General features: G+C 42.8%; 1 protein-coding gene across 1 annotated transcript; it reads left to right on the top strand.

The window, feature by feature from the left end:
• The first annotated feature begins 3478 nt into the window (after window positions 1-3478).
• Window positions 3479-11535, top strand: LOC127341554 (uncharacterized). Its single transcript, XM_051367416.2, has 13 exons — window positions 3479-3775; window positions 5900-6074; window positions 6358-6441; window positions 7416-7657; window positions 7748-7991; window positions 8153-8232; window positions 8309-8393; window positions 9045-9176; window positions 9274-9387; window positions 9690-9734; window positions 10224-10305; window positions 10744-10794; window positions 10880-11535. Exons 1-13 carry the CDS (start codon window positions 3585-3587, stop codon window positions 10966-10968), a joined length of 1614 nt encoding a protein of 537 aa, XP_051223376.1. The 5' UTR covers window positions 3479-3584; the 3' UTR covers window positions 10969-11535.
• Window positions 11536-12878: the final 1343 nt, after the last annotated feature.

Below are 12878 nucleotides of genomic sequence, written 5' to 3'. Positions count from 1 at the left end.
GGAGGGGATCTCTCTTGCCCCCTCGTTTTCTCTATGGAGCGAGGGCGTGGTGCAGGCGCCGGGCACCTCGGCGGGGCGACTCCCTGGCGCGGGGCGGCGCGTGGGCGTAGCAGCCGCGCGGCAGTGGCCACTCTGGTCGTTCAAGGCGGCTGGAGGTTGGATCCCAGGGCGGCGGCGTCCTGGTGGCGGGTCGTCTCCCCCAGCCCCGTTGACAACGTCCTCGCTATGTGGTGGCAGTCGCCATTGTCGGTGTCGAGCTTGCGGGACGATTGTCATCCGTATGTGGCCGAGAGTCTCCGGGGGAAACCCTAGATCCTTCAGATCAGTCGATTGTGGCACATCGTGTCATATCCCTGTTGAGGCATTGTCTTGGAGGTCTTGTCACAGCTGATGTACATCGTCTCCTAGCCCGGACTGCTCCGGGAAAAATCCTAGATCCGATCCCGGATCAGGCGATGGCGGCGTACGGCGTCGTTCTCCCTCCTGGGGGCATCGTCTATAGAGCATATGTAAACTAGAGGGTCCTGAGGTCGAGCGGCGTTTTTCTTTCGTGTTGAAGACGGCGATTCTCGGGGCGTGGTGCAGCGGGGTAGCATCCGGATACGTCATGTTCGACGTGCGCAGGGTAGTGGAGCTATCTAGCGTCGTGGTGGTGTTGGTGGCGGGCCTCGCAAGGTCACTGCATTGATCTCTCCTGAAGATGGGTATGCGGAAGACGGTGGCGGCGAGGACTTCTGGAGCGTGTATGATAGTACACATCGAGGGTCTGCCGGACCGGTTGTGCCACCTGCTCGCCATTGGGCGACTTGTCGAGCCTTCGGTTTTTTGATGATGCGCGTTGGTGTGATGTCAGGGTGTTGGCTCTGTTCATTGACCCCCATTCATCGGTGTTGTAGGATTAGCGAGATGTCGTTAGTTTGGTGGCTTTGGTTCGATCTTTGTAATTCTTCTTGTAAGATGCTGTGAATAATCTAATAAACAAGTCATGTGCATCCCTTGGATGCAGAGGCTGAAGTGATTTCCCCATTTCAAAAAAAAAAACTAGCTAGAACAGGCAGATATATGATCTATAAATAAAAGCTAGAACAGGTAGATTACCGTTGGAATGGAAAGAAGCACGTTTGCTGTCCTGTCATTGCGTGCTTAGTTCCTTAGATGTCGTTAACAAGGCGAAAATATAAATCAAATTGCATTTCAAACAGCAAGTATCATCTCCATCGCCATCAGCGACATGTATATACGTTTTGTCAGGGTCAACGCCCTGTACCTAACAAGGAAATGCAAAGCTGGAATGGGACTTTTTGGCCTGACTGCGACGTGCTTCAGAGTTTGGAGCCTGAGCCTGCAGGTACGGTCAGAAGCTCACGGCTTAACACTGACAAGCTTCCGGGTTTGTGCGACCGGTCCGAGTCGACTCAGTCGATAGGACGTACGGAACACGTCGATCCATGACTGACGGAGCTGCCCCGTTCAACTGTGACCACTCGCCATCCCAGTAGGAGCCACGTGGCGCTGACTGATCTGACTTGGACCTTGTAGGCTGTAGCTCGGGCTTCTCGCGTACGTGGACCTAGGGCAGATCGATCCACCTACCCAGCCAGCTGGCCCATGACTAGGACTGACTGTGTACGCCGAGAGAATGGGAAAAAATTGAAGCTTCTAATCAGTCTCCAGGTCTACTGTCACTGCACATCGATCGTGTCTCCACTGATACATCGGTCACTCCACTTTCACACCCTGGATTGTAGCTAGCTGGCCCAATCAATGCCTCCATAGATTGGAGTCAATACTGCCTCTACCACTCTATATTTATTTTGTCAATAAAAAAATTAGATTAATATTACGAAGATACCAATTACATCTTGCATCAACAATAATAAAATATAAAAAGCATCAAATATACAAAGAGTTAAGAACAAAACTAAAAATGGGGAGAAATAAAAAAAACAAAGACCATGTCGTATTGATAAAACTCTTGGGACCACAACTCTCTAAATAACACCAAAGAGAATACTCAAACTGCAAAAGAGGATCTTTAAAACCGATGCCTCTAAAAAGAAAACAATGCAGCATTGTCGTCGCTCAATCAAAGACCTTGAGTTTTCATCTAGAGTAAGACCGAGTTTCCAAAAAAATGTGTTCAACAAGGCTATTGCTAGGTATAACTAGTGAAGGTCAAACCTTGGGATTTCACATTAGAAACCGCAGCTCGCTACTCGAGAAACACCACCAAAAATGATGTCCACCTGTCCTGCCGCCCTCTCTCGCTAAGGCCTCTGATGCAAGTCCTCAACACCCGACACATAGGAAACCTATGCCTCAAGTCTTCATCGCATCCAAAACTCCTCTCCGCAATTACAAGCCCTCAGACCGGAACCACCATGACTTTCTTCACCAATGTTAATACCATGAAAATCTAAATGTAGACATGTCCCACGACACCGACCAGAAAGCGAAGCTCCGCGCCACACCCTAATGACGCCTTGCTGGATAAAGATAATGGCGTGCACAACCGGATCAATTCCGATAGATATCCAGTGAAGCTATGCTGTCAATCGGCGGAGATCTCCGAGAGGAAGACCGGAACTTGTCGGCGTCTAGATCGAGGAGGTCGGCATGAAGCATATCAATGATTTGGAAGTTGAAGACATGCAGAGCGCGCCGGACTGCCATCCGCTCAAGGCCACCGCCCCTGACATATGGTCTTCATGGACACGAGAGGCGCTATTTATTTACTTTCTCTAGAGAGATGATTCCACCATTATTTACACACTCAAGGCATCCGTCCATTCATCATGAGACCATCATAGCAGCATCCAAAACCCAAGGTCACAATAATTCATCCCACACGCCACAATATTTTACTACTAGGCATTTAACCATTGCATGTGTCTGAAACTAAAAAATAATTAGAGAGGAATAAATGAAATCTCCAACTCCAAAAATACGAAAATGATCACCCTTCTTTATCCATCAGAAGAAGAAAAAAGCGAAAAAGTATTTTCCCTTTGTACCTGATAGTAGCAGTGTATACAGCTATGTACGCAGATACACATACATAGTTGTATACAGCACGCGCCACAGCCCACAGGACCAGTGGCGAAGCTAGGGATTAAATCCATTGAGTTCAGTCTCTATTTTATAGTGTAATTATTCACTAATAAGCAATGACAAAGATTAGATTAGTGAAGGATATATGTATTTTGTTGGGTTCACTTGAACCCAACACTTACACAGCAGCTCCGCCACTGCACAGGACAGAGTAGCAACACAGCGCGAGCAGAGACAAAAATGAAAAGCAGCAAATAGAAATGAAATCCGAGCTGTTTCCCATGCGCAGCTGTCCGCCAGAGCGACGACCCTCCGCCATTACCCCTTAATCGTCCACACTAAACCCGGTTTAGCTTAATTAACCCCCGGGCGGGCGTCGACGGCCGGATGTACTAGTATAAATACGCGGCGCGCACAGCGACAAGCGGCCGCGCAGACGGAGGACGGAGAAAAAAGGGAAGGTAAACAAAAAAAAAAAAGGGACAGCGAGAGGTGTAGGGGACTAGCTACCAGGCTCCGGGTGTTGGTGAGCGATGGAGAGCGAGATGTCGGACGCGCCAGCCGCCGCGGTCGCCGCCGAGCCGCTCCCCGCCGTGGCGGAGGAGGGCGAGGCGGCGGAGGGGGAGGCGTCCACGCTCACCATGGAGCGCGTCGCCGCCGCCAAGAAGTTCATCGAGAACCACTACCGCTCCCACATGAAGAACATCCAGGAGCGCAAGGAGAGGTAACAACGAACCGCCCGATCCCGATCCCGCCCTCCCGCTTCCCTGCCGCGTGCTGCTGCTGCGCTCCGCGGGCTAGATCTCGCGCGCGGGAGCTCGATCGAGCGGGGTTCAGTTGAGCTTGGGGTTCTGGAGCGCTAGGGGCTTGTCCGTAGCTGCTAGATTCGGTCGAATTTCGGGGTGGGTGCGTGACGTCAGTTCCGTAGCGGCGGTAGCTGTACGAGCCATGGCCTTGTTGAGGATTTCCCGAGGCGTGGCATGACGTCAGGTGTCGCTTTAGGTTCTCCGGTTTGATTTATCTACATAATGAGATTCTGGAATTTAGTGGACCTTGGCACGCGATTTGAGGTTGTTGGAGTGCCCTCGTTGATTTGGGTCTACTGGATAAGTGCTGGGATGATCAGCATTTCATCCTGTTAGGCGCGCGTTTGGAATTCTCAGGTTCTGCTCAGCTCAATGCACCAGGCAGAAATGGTTCCAATCGCTTAGGCGTGCGTGGGGCATAGCGGATTTGGAACGTTATTGCTGCGATGGTTATCATCGGATAGATGTCCAAAAAATGATGCGTGGACTCTAATATCGCGTATGTTTTTAGGTCATAAAGTGGTATGGATATTTGTCGCGTGCGGGAGATTTGTAGTAGTAGTAGCTGTACTAGCCATGGCTTTCAGGATTTATAGAATTAGTGAAGCTTGGTACGCAATTTGGGGCTGGAGTGCCTTGATTTGGCTCCAATGGATAAGTTGTGATGATCAGCATTAGATTCTGTCAGGCGTTTGGATTTACCAGGTTCTGCCCAATTCAATGCACCAAGCAGAAATGGTTCCAATCGCTAGGTATGGCGCGGTTAGTGTCGTGTTCTTCTTTTGGCGCGAAAAGCAGTTAGGTTGACCTCACGGTACTGGCTACTGCCTTGCTTAGTTGGGCTACAGATTTGGAATGATGTTGTTGTGATGGTTCACGGTGGATAAATGTCCAAAACTGATGCGTGGACTCCACGACCGCGTATGTTTCGAGGCTGTGAAGTGGTGTGGATATTTGTCGCATGTGGTACTTTGTTCTTACGTGTATAATTAGAACTTATAGTTTGTCGGATTGCAAGCCGACAAATGGTTGCTTGTAATTAGGGTCTGTCATGTGATGGGTATTGAATTGCCAATGTACTATTAGATAATCCTATGATTCTTTAGCGAATGGGCGGTGGACACGTGGTTTATGACATAACGTATGCACGTGATGTATTGATTATGCTAGTACTAATTTAGCTTGCTTGGAGAGTCAGATATGGATGTAATAACCTTTTCAGGTTTAGTATACATTTTCTCGAGGCTAGATTGAAGAACCCTGTTTCTCTCTTATCATACATTGTTTGGGGATGGACATAATTTGATTCTGCTAGATGTTTGGAATGCTTAGTTTCTACTCAGTGCACCAAGCAAATTGATCAAATTGCTGGCACGGCACAGAGTAGTTCCCTTTTTTTTTCCGTGTCATGCTATTGAACTAAGCTCATAGTACTGGCTATTGCCATACGTAGGTAACAGGATTCAGAGTGTTGATTACAAGTTTCCCTTGGTGGATAACTTTACGAAATTGGTAATGAGGAAATACGGTGGGATTTTCCTGCTTCAGCGTATATTCTTTTACCATGGTCAAAGAGCGTCCCCTTAATGTTAGAGGGAAAACAGTGAGAGGAAACACAACGCCGGACATTAAATGGAAGTAGATAATGTTGTAAACTTATTTTCCATATGCAATACATACATTAAGTCCGAGCAACATTGTAGCAGGTGCTTGCGTTTTCACATGTGGTCTCGCCATGTGTTAAATCTCTTATTAAACCACACAGTAGATATATAATCACTGGCTGGTTCTTGCATTAACTAAAGCTGGGATTGCGTTTGTTGAGCTAATCAATCTATATTTCATCTTTAAAGTTTACCTATATTTCATTTTTTAAAGTTTACCTACTTTAGACTGCCGTATGTTTGAAACGTGAAAGCATTTTACTGCTGTGTGGGTTATGTTATTTATTGATTACCCACTTTGCCCGTCTCTTGTTATTAAAATTTTACGATTCCTAGGGTTCCCTGGCTTATCACATAATAAAATCCGTTTTATTACAGGCGTTTTAGGTTGGAGCGGCAGCTAGCTACTTCTGAAGTTCCCAGGGAGCAGCAAATCAATTTAATTAAAGACCTGGAGAGAAAGGAAACTGAGTACATGAGACTTAAAAGGCACAAAATCTGCGTGGATGACTTTGAGCTACTCACCATTATTGGGAGGGGCGCTTTTGGAGAGGTTTGCTCTTGTGCACTTAGTTTTTGTTTTTTACGTGCACTTCCAATTTTGGTATGACTGCTAAACGACACCTGTGTTTTTGCCAAGGAACATGCCATGGTCCTAGACCCATGTACTATAAGTTTTGTTGTTGGTGGTGTTATATTTTCTTCATAGTAGTTTCATATGTCCAGAAAGGTCTAAACTCTAGGGAAAGTGACAACTATCTGTTGCAACATAAACTCTCTTGCAGTTGGTTTGAACACCTTACTGGCCTTGCTGTTTATAATTTATTATATAACAGGTTCGACTGTGTCGGGAAAAGACCTCTGGCAACATATATGCAATGAAAAAGCTGAAGAAGTCTGATATGGTTATCAGGGGTCAAGTAAGATAACTCTCATTTCTGGCTATTTCATATTTCGTTCTAATGAAGAGACAATCTGAATGTTTAATATTTTTAGCTGGTTGTAAGTATTAGTATTTACCATGATGCTTTACTATCCTGTCAAAAAATTCTTCAACGAACTTTTGTTGCACCTATGAATGTGTGTGACACTTCTCATTGGTCGATTTTCCTCAAAATATGCAGTGCAGTGCATATTTCTTGTATGTTTTATATATTGGCCCTTCAGTGCAACTTTTGTCCCATGAGTACAAATAGCCTAAGAATAAACAGTGCAATCAGTCAGTTTAATCATTCTAAGTAACATGCGCAGTTTTCTTCAACAGTTTTGTCATACCAAGGGTATTGTTTATACTTATAGGTTATAGCCATCTCCTAGTGCATTTGTTATATTGATCATAAGTTGATAGATATGTATCTTAATCAAGAACCAAATCACATGGCCAATTCAAAAAGAAATAGAATTACAAAACTTAATGGTACATCTGTATTTATTAATATGTAGGAGCTTTTGCATAGCTGGCCTTTTGTCCATAATTATAAGGTAGCAGTCCGGAACATTTATTTGAACCTCTGAGGTCCTTGTACTTGACCTTACTAGAAAACAAACATGATTGTAATGTTCTGTTCTATCATTGACTTTGTTCGACTGAAGCCCACAGATGTTCCATTGGTTTTGTCATGTCTAGTTATTTTATCATGGTCATGTGATGATATCTTCACAATAGTTGTATTTTTGTTTGTTAAACTCACATAGTAAAGGCTGCATCATAGTTTTGAAATCCCCCCTTGCTGAAAAATCGGCTTACTCAAACAAAATAACTAGGTTGAGATGAAGATGGTTCTCACCAGGATTCATGTTTACTATTGAAGGCTTTACAATTTTTTGTCAGCTGAAAGTACATTTGTATTTGCTGTATTTGTTGGATTTATAAGTTGAGTTACATCTCTGTTAGGTGGAGCATGTAAGAGCTGAAAGAAACTTGTTGGCTGAAGTTGCTAGTCATTGCATTGTGAAGCTTTATTATTCTTTCCAAGATACGGAGTATCTTTACCTTATTATGGAATACCTCCCTGGTGGTGATATCATGACCCTTCTCATGAGAGAAGATACACTAACTGAGCATGTGGCTCGATTCTACATTGCTGAGACCATCCTTGCTATTGAATCCATTCATAGGCATAACTACATCCACAGGTTACAAATATTTTATTTTAGAGGCATGCAGTTTATTCTGCTTCTACCATCTTTCTGATTTCTATATATTTGGTTTGCCATCATATGCAGAGATATCAAGCCTGATAATCTGCTCCTAGACAAGAATGGTCACATGAAGCTGTCAGATTTTGGGCTGTGCAAGCCAATTGATTGTTCAAAGCTCTCAACCTTGAGTGAAGATGAACCCATGGGTGATGACAACGTGAAGGAGTCAATGGATGTCGACAGTTCTCTCTCTCAAACTACAAACGGTAGAAGGTGGAGAACTCAACACGAACAACTTCAGCACTGGCAGATGAACAGAAGAAAACTGGTATGTCTGATTTCGAGTTTACATATCTACCATCTCATAACTCTTACAATTCTGTTGCTTTCATGGTATTGCTTCCACGCCCTTGTTCGAAAAAAATAATATCAATTTGTGCCAATATTTCATGGCAGCCTTTCTTACTTGAAATGTAAATTGATATGCAGGCATTCTCAACTGTCGGGACCCCAGACTATATTGCTCCAGAAGTTTTGCTAAAGAAGGGATATGGAATGGAGTGTGATTGGTACGCATATTCATACACTTTTCTTTGTGTGTATTTAGTTAAAAAATGATCTCATTGTATTTTTTTTAATCCATAGGTGGTCTTTGGGTGCAATAATGTATGAGATGCTTGTTGGGTATCCACCATTTTATTCTGATGATCCAATAACCACATGCAGAAAGGTTTGTTTTGCTCAGTACATTTAACTACAAATTTTCAATTCATTGGTGCGGCTCACCTTTTTATTTGTAACATATATTAGTTCATAGAATGATCTGTTTGGATTAGCTTCAGTTTAGGCTTATCACCAAAAGAATACTGCCTAGTACTGAACAACTGATTTATTCTTAGTACTCCCTCTGTCCTAAAAAGGATGTCTCAGATTTGTCTAAGTTCGGGGACGTATCTTGACACTAGTATTATTAGACAAATCGCAGACATCCTTTTCGTGACGGAGGGAGTATAATTTCAAGCTCAAGTTGCAAAAACCTGAAGAAAGCTGAGTGCAGCTATATGGCTTATGAGTTATGACTTTGGTCTAACCAATGTTTATCTTATCTTTACCATTAGTATTATTTATAAGAAAATACTTGCTTGCTCATGACACAACTCCCACTTTCTGATTATGTTTTACTGTTTTAGTAAGTTTTAAGGATGATTTTTCTGATGCGATGATGTGTACTTCTAGATTGCCTTCTATGAGCATAGTCAAGTATTGTTGGACTTGCATTTGTTCTCTCCATCCTAGAGATATGTAATGTGGTTAACAGTTTATGTATGGCTGCCTGAAGCTATTTTATTCTCATGCTGCCAATTTTCTTCCATTTTTTTAGATTGTGCACTGGAGAAACCATGTAAAATTTCCAGAGGATTCAAGGTTGTCTCCTGAAGCAAGAGATCTCATTTGCCGGTTATTATGTGATGTTGAACACAGAATTGGTGGTGCAGGGGCAGATCAAATAAAGGTAGGCCCCCCTGACACACAAACGAAATAATTAGTTAAGTATAGTACTTGCTTTATTTAGTCCACCTTTGGTTAATATATTATTTCTTCATTATTAGGCTCATCCTTGGTTCCATGGAGTTCCATGGGATAAACTTTATGAAATGGAAGCCGCATTTAAGCCTCAAGTAAATGACGAATTGGATACACAGAATTTCATGAAGTTTGACGAGGTAATTGAATTCCTTTACTGACAGTCGTCTCCTGCCAATTCTTCGATATTCAAACCTTGCCAATCTCCAGCCAACATAACCACATAAGTATCGCCTTTGGAATTCTGGGATACAAGACATTTATTTGTAGCCAACATACAATAAGCAGAACTAAATTATCGTTTGAATTATACTTTTCTTGATAAAGTTGGGATGGATGATTTCATGCTCCATTTGCATTGCAATGCAGCTATTTTATTCATGTTTCGTTTACACCCCGGGAATCAGATTCCTACAACTTAATTCTTGGTTCTGCGCTGCAGATGGATAATCCTCCAACAAGAACAGGTTCTGGGCCATCAAGAAAGGTACACACATTGAGGCTCATAAACTAGTGCAAAAGCATTTCTAAATTCTTATGTTTGCATAGGATTTTGCATCCTTATTTACCATGCACAGTGATGAATTGCTCCTGTTCATTTACATTCCATCAAATTGTAACTATATCACAACCATTACTCTATCTGATAGAGCAAGGTACCATGAGAAAATTATGTTCTAGATAGGATTGACCATATATATTTTTGTCTGTGTAATTGAATTACCTAGCATAATACTATTTCAGTAAATTTAAAAAAACTTCTGTTTTTTCTCCATCCTGAGTGTCATGATAAAGGTCATGGTGTAATAACAGTCTAACGGTATTTAGAAGTGTTATGAGTAGTACTGTAGTAATTCAAACTACCTGCCCTTATTATTAATTATTTGCATATCTTATGGATGCACACCTTTATTGCTATATTCCTCTTTGCACTCCTGGAGTTCTTATGTATATCTTTTGTGCTACGGTTTTACAGGCGAAGCTGAATTCAAAAGATCTAAGCTTTGTGGGGTATACATACAAAAACTTTGATGCAGTGAAAGGATTAAAACATGCAGGTTTGTGCCCTGTGATCATTTAGTATGTTGTGAAATCTGCTTGGAGTTTGAGTATAGGTTTCTTTTGTAGTGTTAAATGACATTTATTCACAGCATAGTCATGTTAGGAAGCTTCATCATTCCTTGAAGATGGCCAGTGTAGAAAAATATATGAATATATATTCTATACCCGATAAGTGTATTATAAAAACATATTCATGATCTGGTGATTTTGATTTGGTAGTGTAGATGCTAATATTTTTTTCGTGAACTTGGGAGAACTTAACAGTATTTGACTTAGGACAAGTATACGTGGCCTTACATACCCGGATGGAGGGAGTAGGTTTTATTTTGTATAGTTTCCATAGCAAAACCATGTTGTTAGGAAGCTCATCACTAAATGAAAATGACCAGTATCCAGTTTAAAGTCTTTGTTTCTGAAACTATAAATGCATGCAGATATGCAAAGGAGCTCATCGCTAACAAGGCCCTCCATTGGTGCTATATTTGGTAACATATTCTGTCATAGTTTTCTATACCATTGCGATAACTGTCCTCCCTATGCTCCATCTTATTTGTAAATTCCTGATCTCAGGTTCAAATGGGATGGACTCATCTAGAGAACCAAATGGAAAGGACACACACATGCACACGGTTTCTTCTGGGGATGCGATGAGTCCATGACAGTGCATGGTTCTGTTCGTTCCTGCGAGTTTTCTGCGCTAAATTAGCATGCAAACGACTGAATGATGTGGCTTCATCCGGACAACCTGCTTGTTTTTAGCCAGGTTTCTGCCATGTTAAATCGTTGGCGAGCATTTTGTAGAAATCCAACAAAGCTTCTAGCTGTAAAATAGTATGCTAAGGACTTGACAAATAGCCCATCTACCTGGAGGGGGCTCGTGTTTGGTGGTAGCGTGTTTCGACCAAGTGGAGATAGGGCATGTTTGGGAGTATTTGCACCTTGGGGCTGGCTGCCCAGGTTGGCAGAGCAAAATTGCTGCCTTCTCTTGTGGCAGTTCCTGGTCCGCTAACATTTGATCGTGGAAACATAATAAGGTGGTAAACTGTGGCAGGCTAAGCTATTGTTGTTGGTGGTGTTTGATACATATGTACCAGATGATTTCCGTTCAGAGGGTTGGCCATTGGTCTATGGTCTCCCGTTGCAGAAATGCCTAATTTTGTTTACTGTAATGTTCAACCCTTATGGCACATGATATATTGAAACCTTGGACTATATTTTGGTGGAAATGCTCCTAATTTCTCTTTTGTGGTAGAACTGGAATGCAACTCCGTTGATTTCTTCATGTCTTCTGTTGGATGAATGGTTTTGTTCTGTGGATACTGCGGATGTTGTCTCCTTTCTGAACTCACTGTTAATGAAAGGGGAATTTGTGGAGATATTGTTGTCCTCTGGGCTTAATCTTAGGGCTAGTGATGACTTTTTATTACTCAATCATAATTGGTACAATGTCAGGGGAAATTTAGGAGCCACAAGCAGCGACCATGATCAACAGAGATATACTTGGGAGCTATGTTATGCGCATGCGGGTTTGATCTGCTGCTTTCATGTGTATGCTGCACCAAGGTCTGGCGATGCTTGATCTCTCGATGAACCGAGTAAAGGCTGCACATAGATGGCTTGTGAATCCAATTGATCTTCTGCGAATGCTAGGGCTTCTCTGAAAGCAATAGCTTCTAAAATGGCTGTGTCTGAGATTCAGGTACAGCTAGAACTGATGCACCAATGAATTTCCCAAACTCATCTCTGCAAACAGCTGCTGTTCCTCTACTCTCCTTTATCTTGACTTCATTTTTCCTCTGTGCTAGTGTTGAGTGCGCCATCCTCATAGTCCGCAGGCCCCGCCCTTGCACGTACCTCTCTCATATTCTCAGATCGATCAGCCTTTTATGGACCAAGCAGATATCAGGACCCAGGCGAAGGAAACGTGAGCAAGGAGATAGTGGCACATATTTTTTTTATTTGACAATCAATACCACGATGTGTTACAGGCGATTACAAATTAAATTATGGAATTTTTGAGAAGGCAGTTTATTAATCAACAGGAAAATAATAGAGCGTACGCTATCTAGAACAGCCATAACAAAAGAGAGGATCAAAAAAGTTGCACATACTAATCAGTTGAAAATGAAGTAGTCGTTGGTGTAGCAGTGGCGTTGTTGACGAAAACGTTCATGAAGACTAGCTGAAGTAGATAACGATGAAGATATGGGTGCATAGCACCGCCTAACTTGGATGGAAGACGACCCGTGATGAAGAACGGGAGTAATCACGCGGGAGCGCTTTCCGAAAACCTAATTCAAACTCACTCGTACATGACCATAAGTGCGAGTGGTTTTGGAGACCTGCTATATTGTTTGCTGGGGCAAGTTGACGGTCGGATGGAGTATACTATGGTTGTGACGCAAGTAGAGAGATGATGCAAACAAAACTTCTCATTTTTGGTGTATTCTATGGCGTAAGTCGACAAGACTTTATCTAGAGGGGCCGAGGAAACCCTAACAGGTACATCGTGGGCCACATCCATGTTTTACACGTTCGAGTCGGTTACAACAGCCTACGATCCAGAAGC

This window comes from Lolium perenne, chromosome 3, assembly GCF_019359855.2.
Source record: "Lolium perenne isolate Kyuss_39 chromosome 3, Kyuss_2.0, whole genome shotgun sequence".
In the NCBI taxonomy this organism is placed as follows: domain Eukaryota; kingdom Viridiplantae; phylum Streptophyta; class Magnoliopsida; order Poales; family Poaceae; genus Lolium; species Lolium perenne.
The sequence above is the reverse complement of the archived record's forward strand: the minus strand, read 5'-3'. Positions and strand labels throughout refer to the sequence as shown.

Coding starts and splice junctions, on each gene's coding strand:
- LOC127341554 (XM_051367416.2), top strand. CDS start 3,585: ATGGAGAGCGAGATGTCGGACGCGCCAGCCGCCGCGGTCGCCGCCGAG. Junction 9,177..9,273: donor CAGGGGCAGATCAAATAAAG/GTAGGCCCCCCT, acceptor CTTCATTATTAG/GCTCATCCTTGGTTCCATGG. Junction 10,795..10,879: donor CTCCATTGGTGCTATATTTG/GTAACATATTCT, acceptor TCCTGATCTCAG/GTTCAAATGGGATGGACTCA.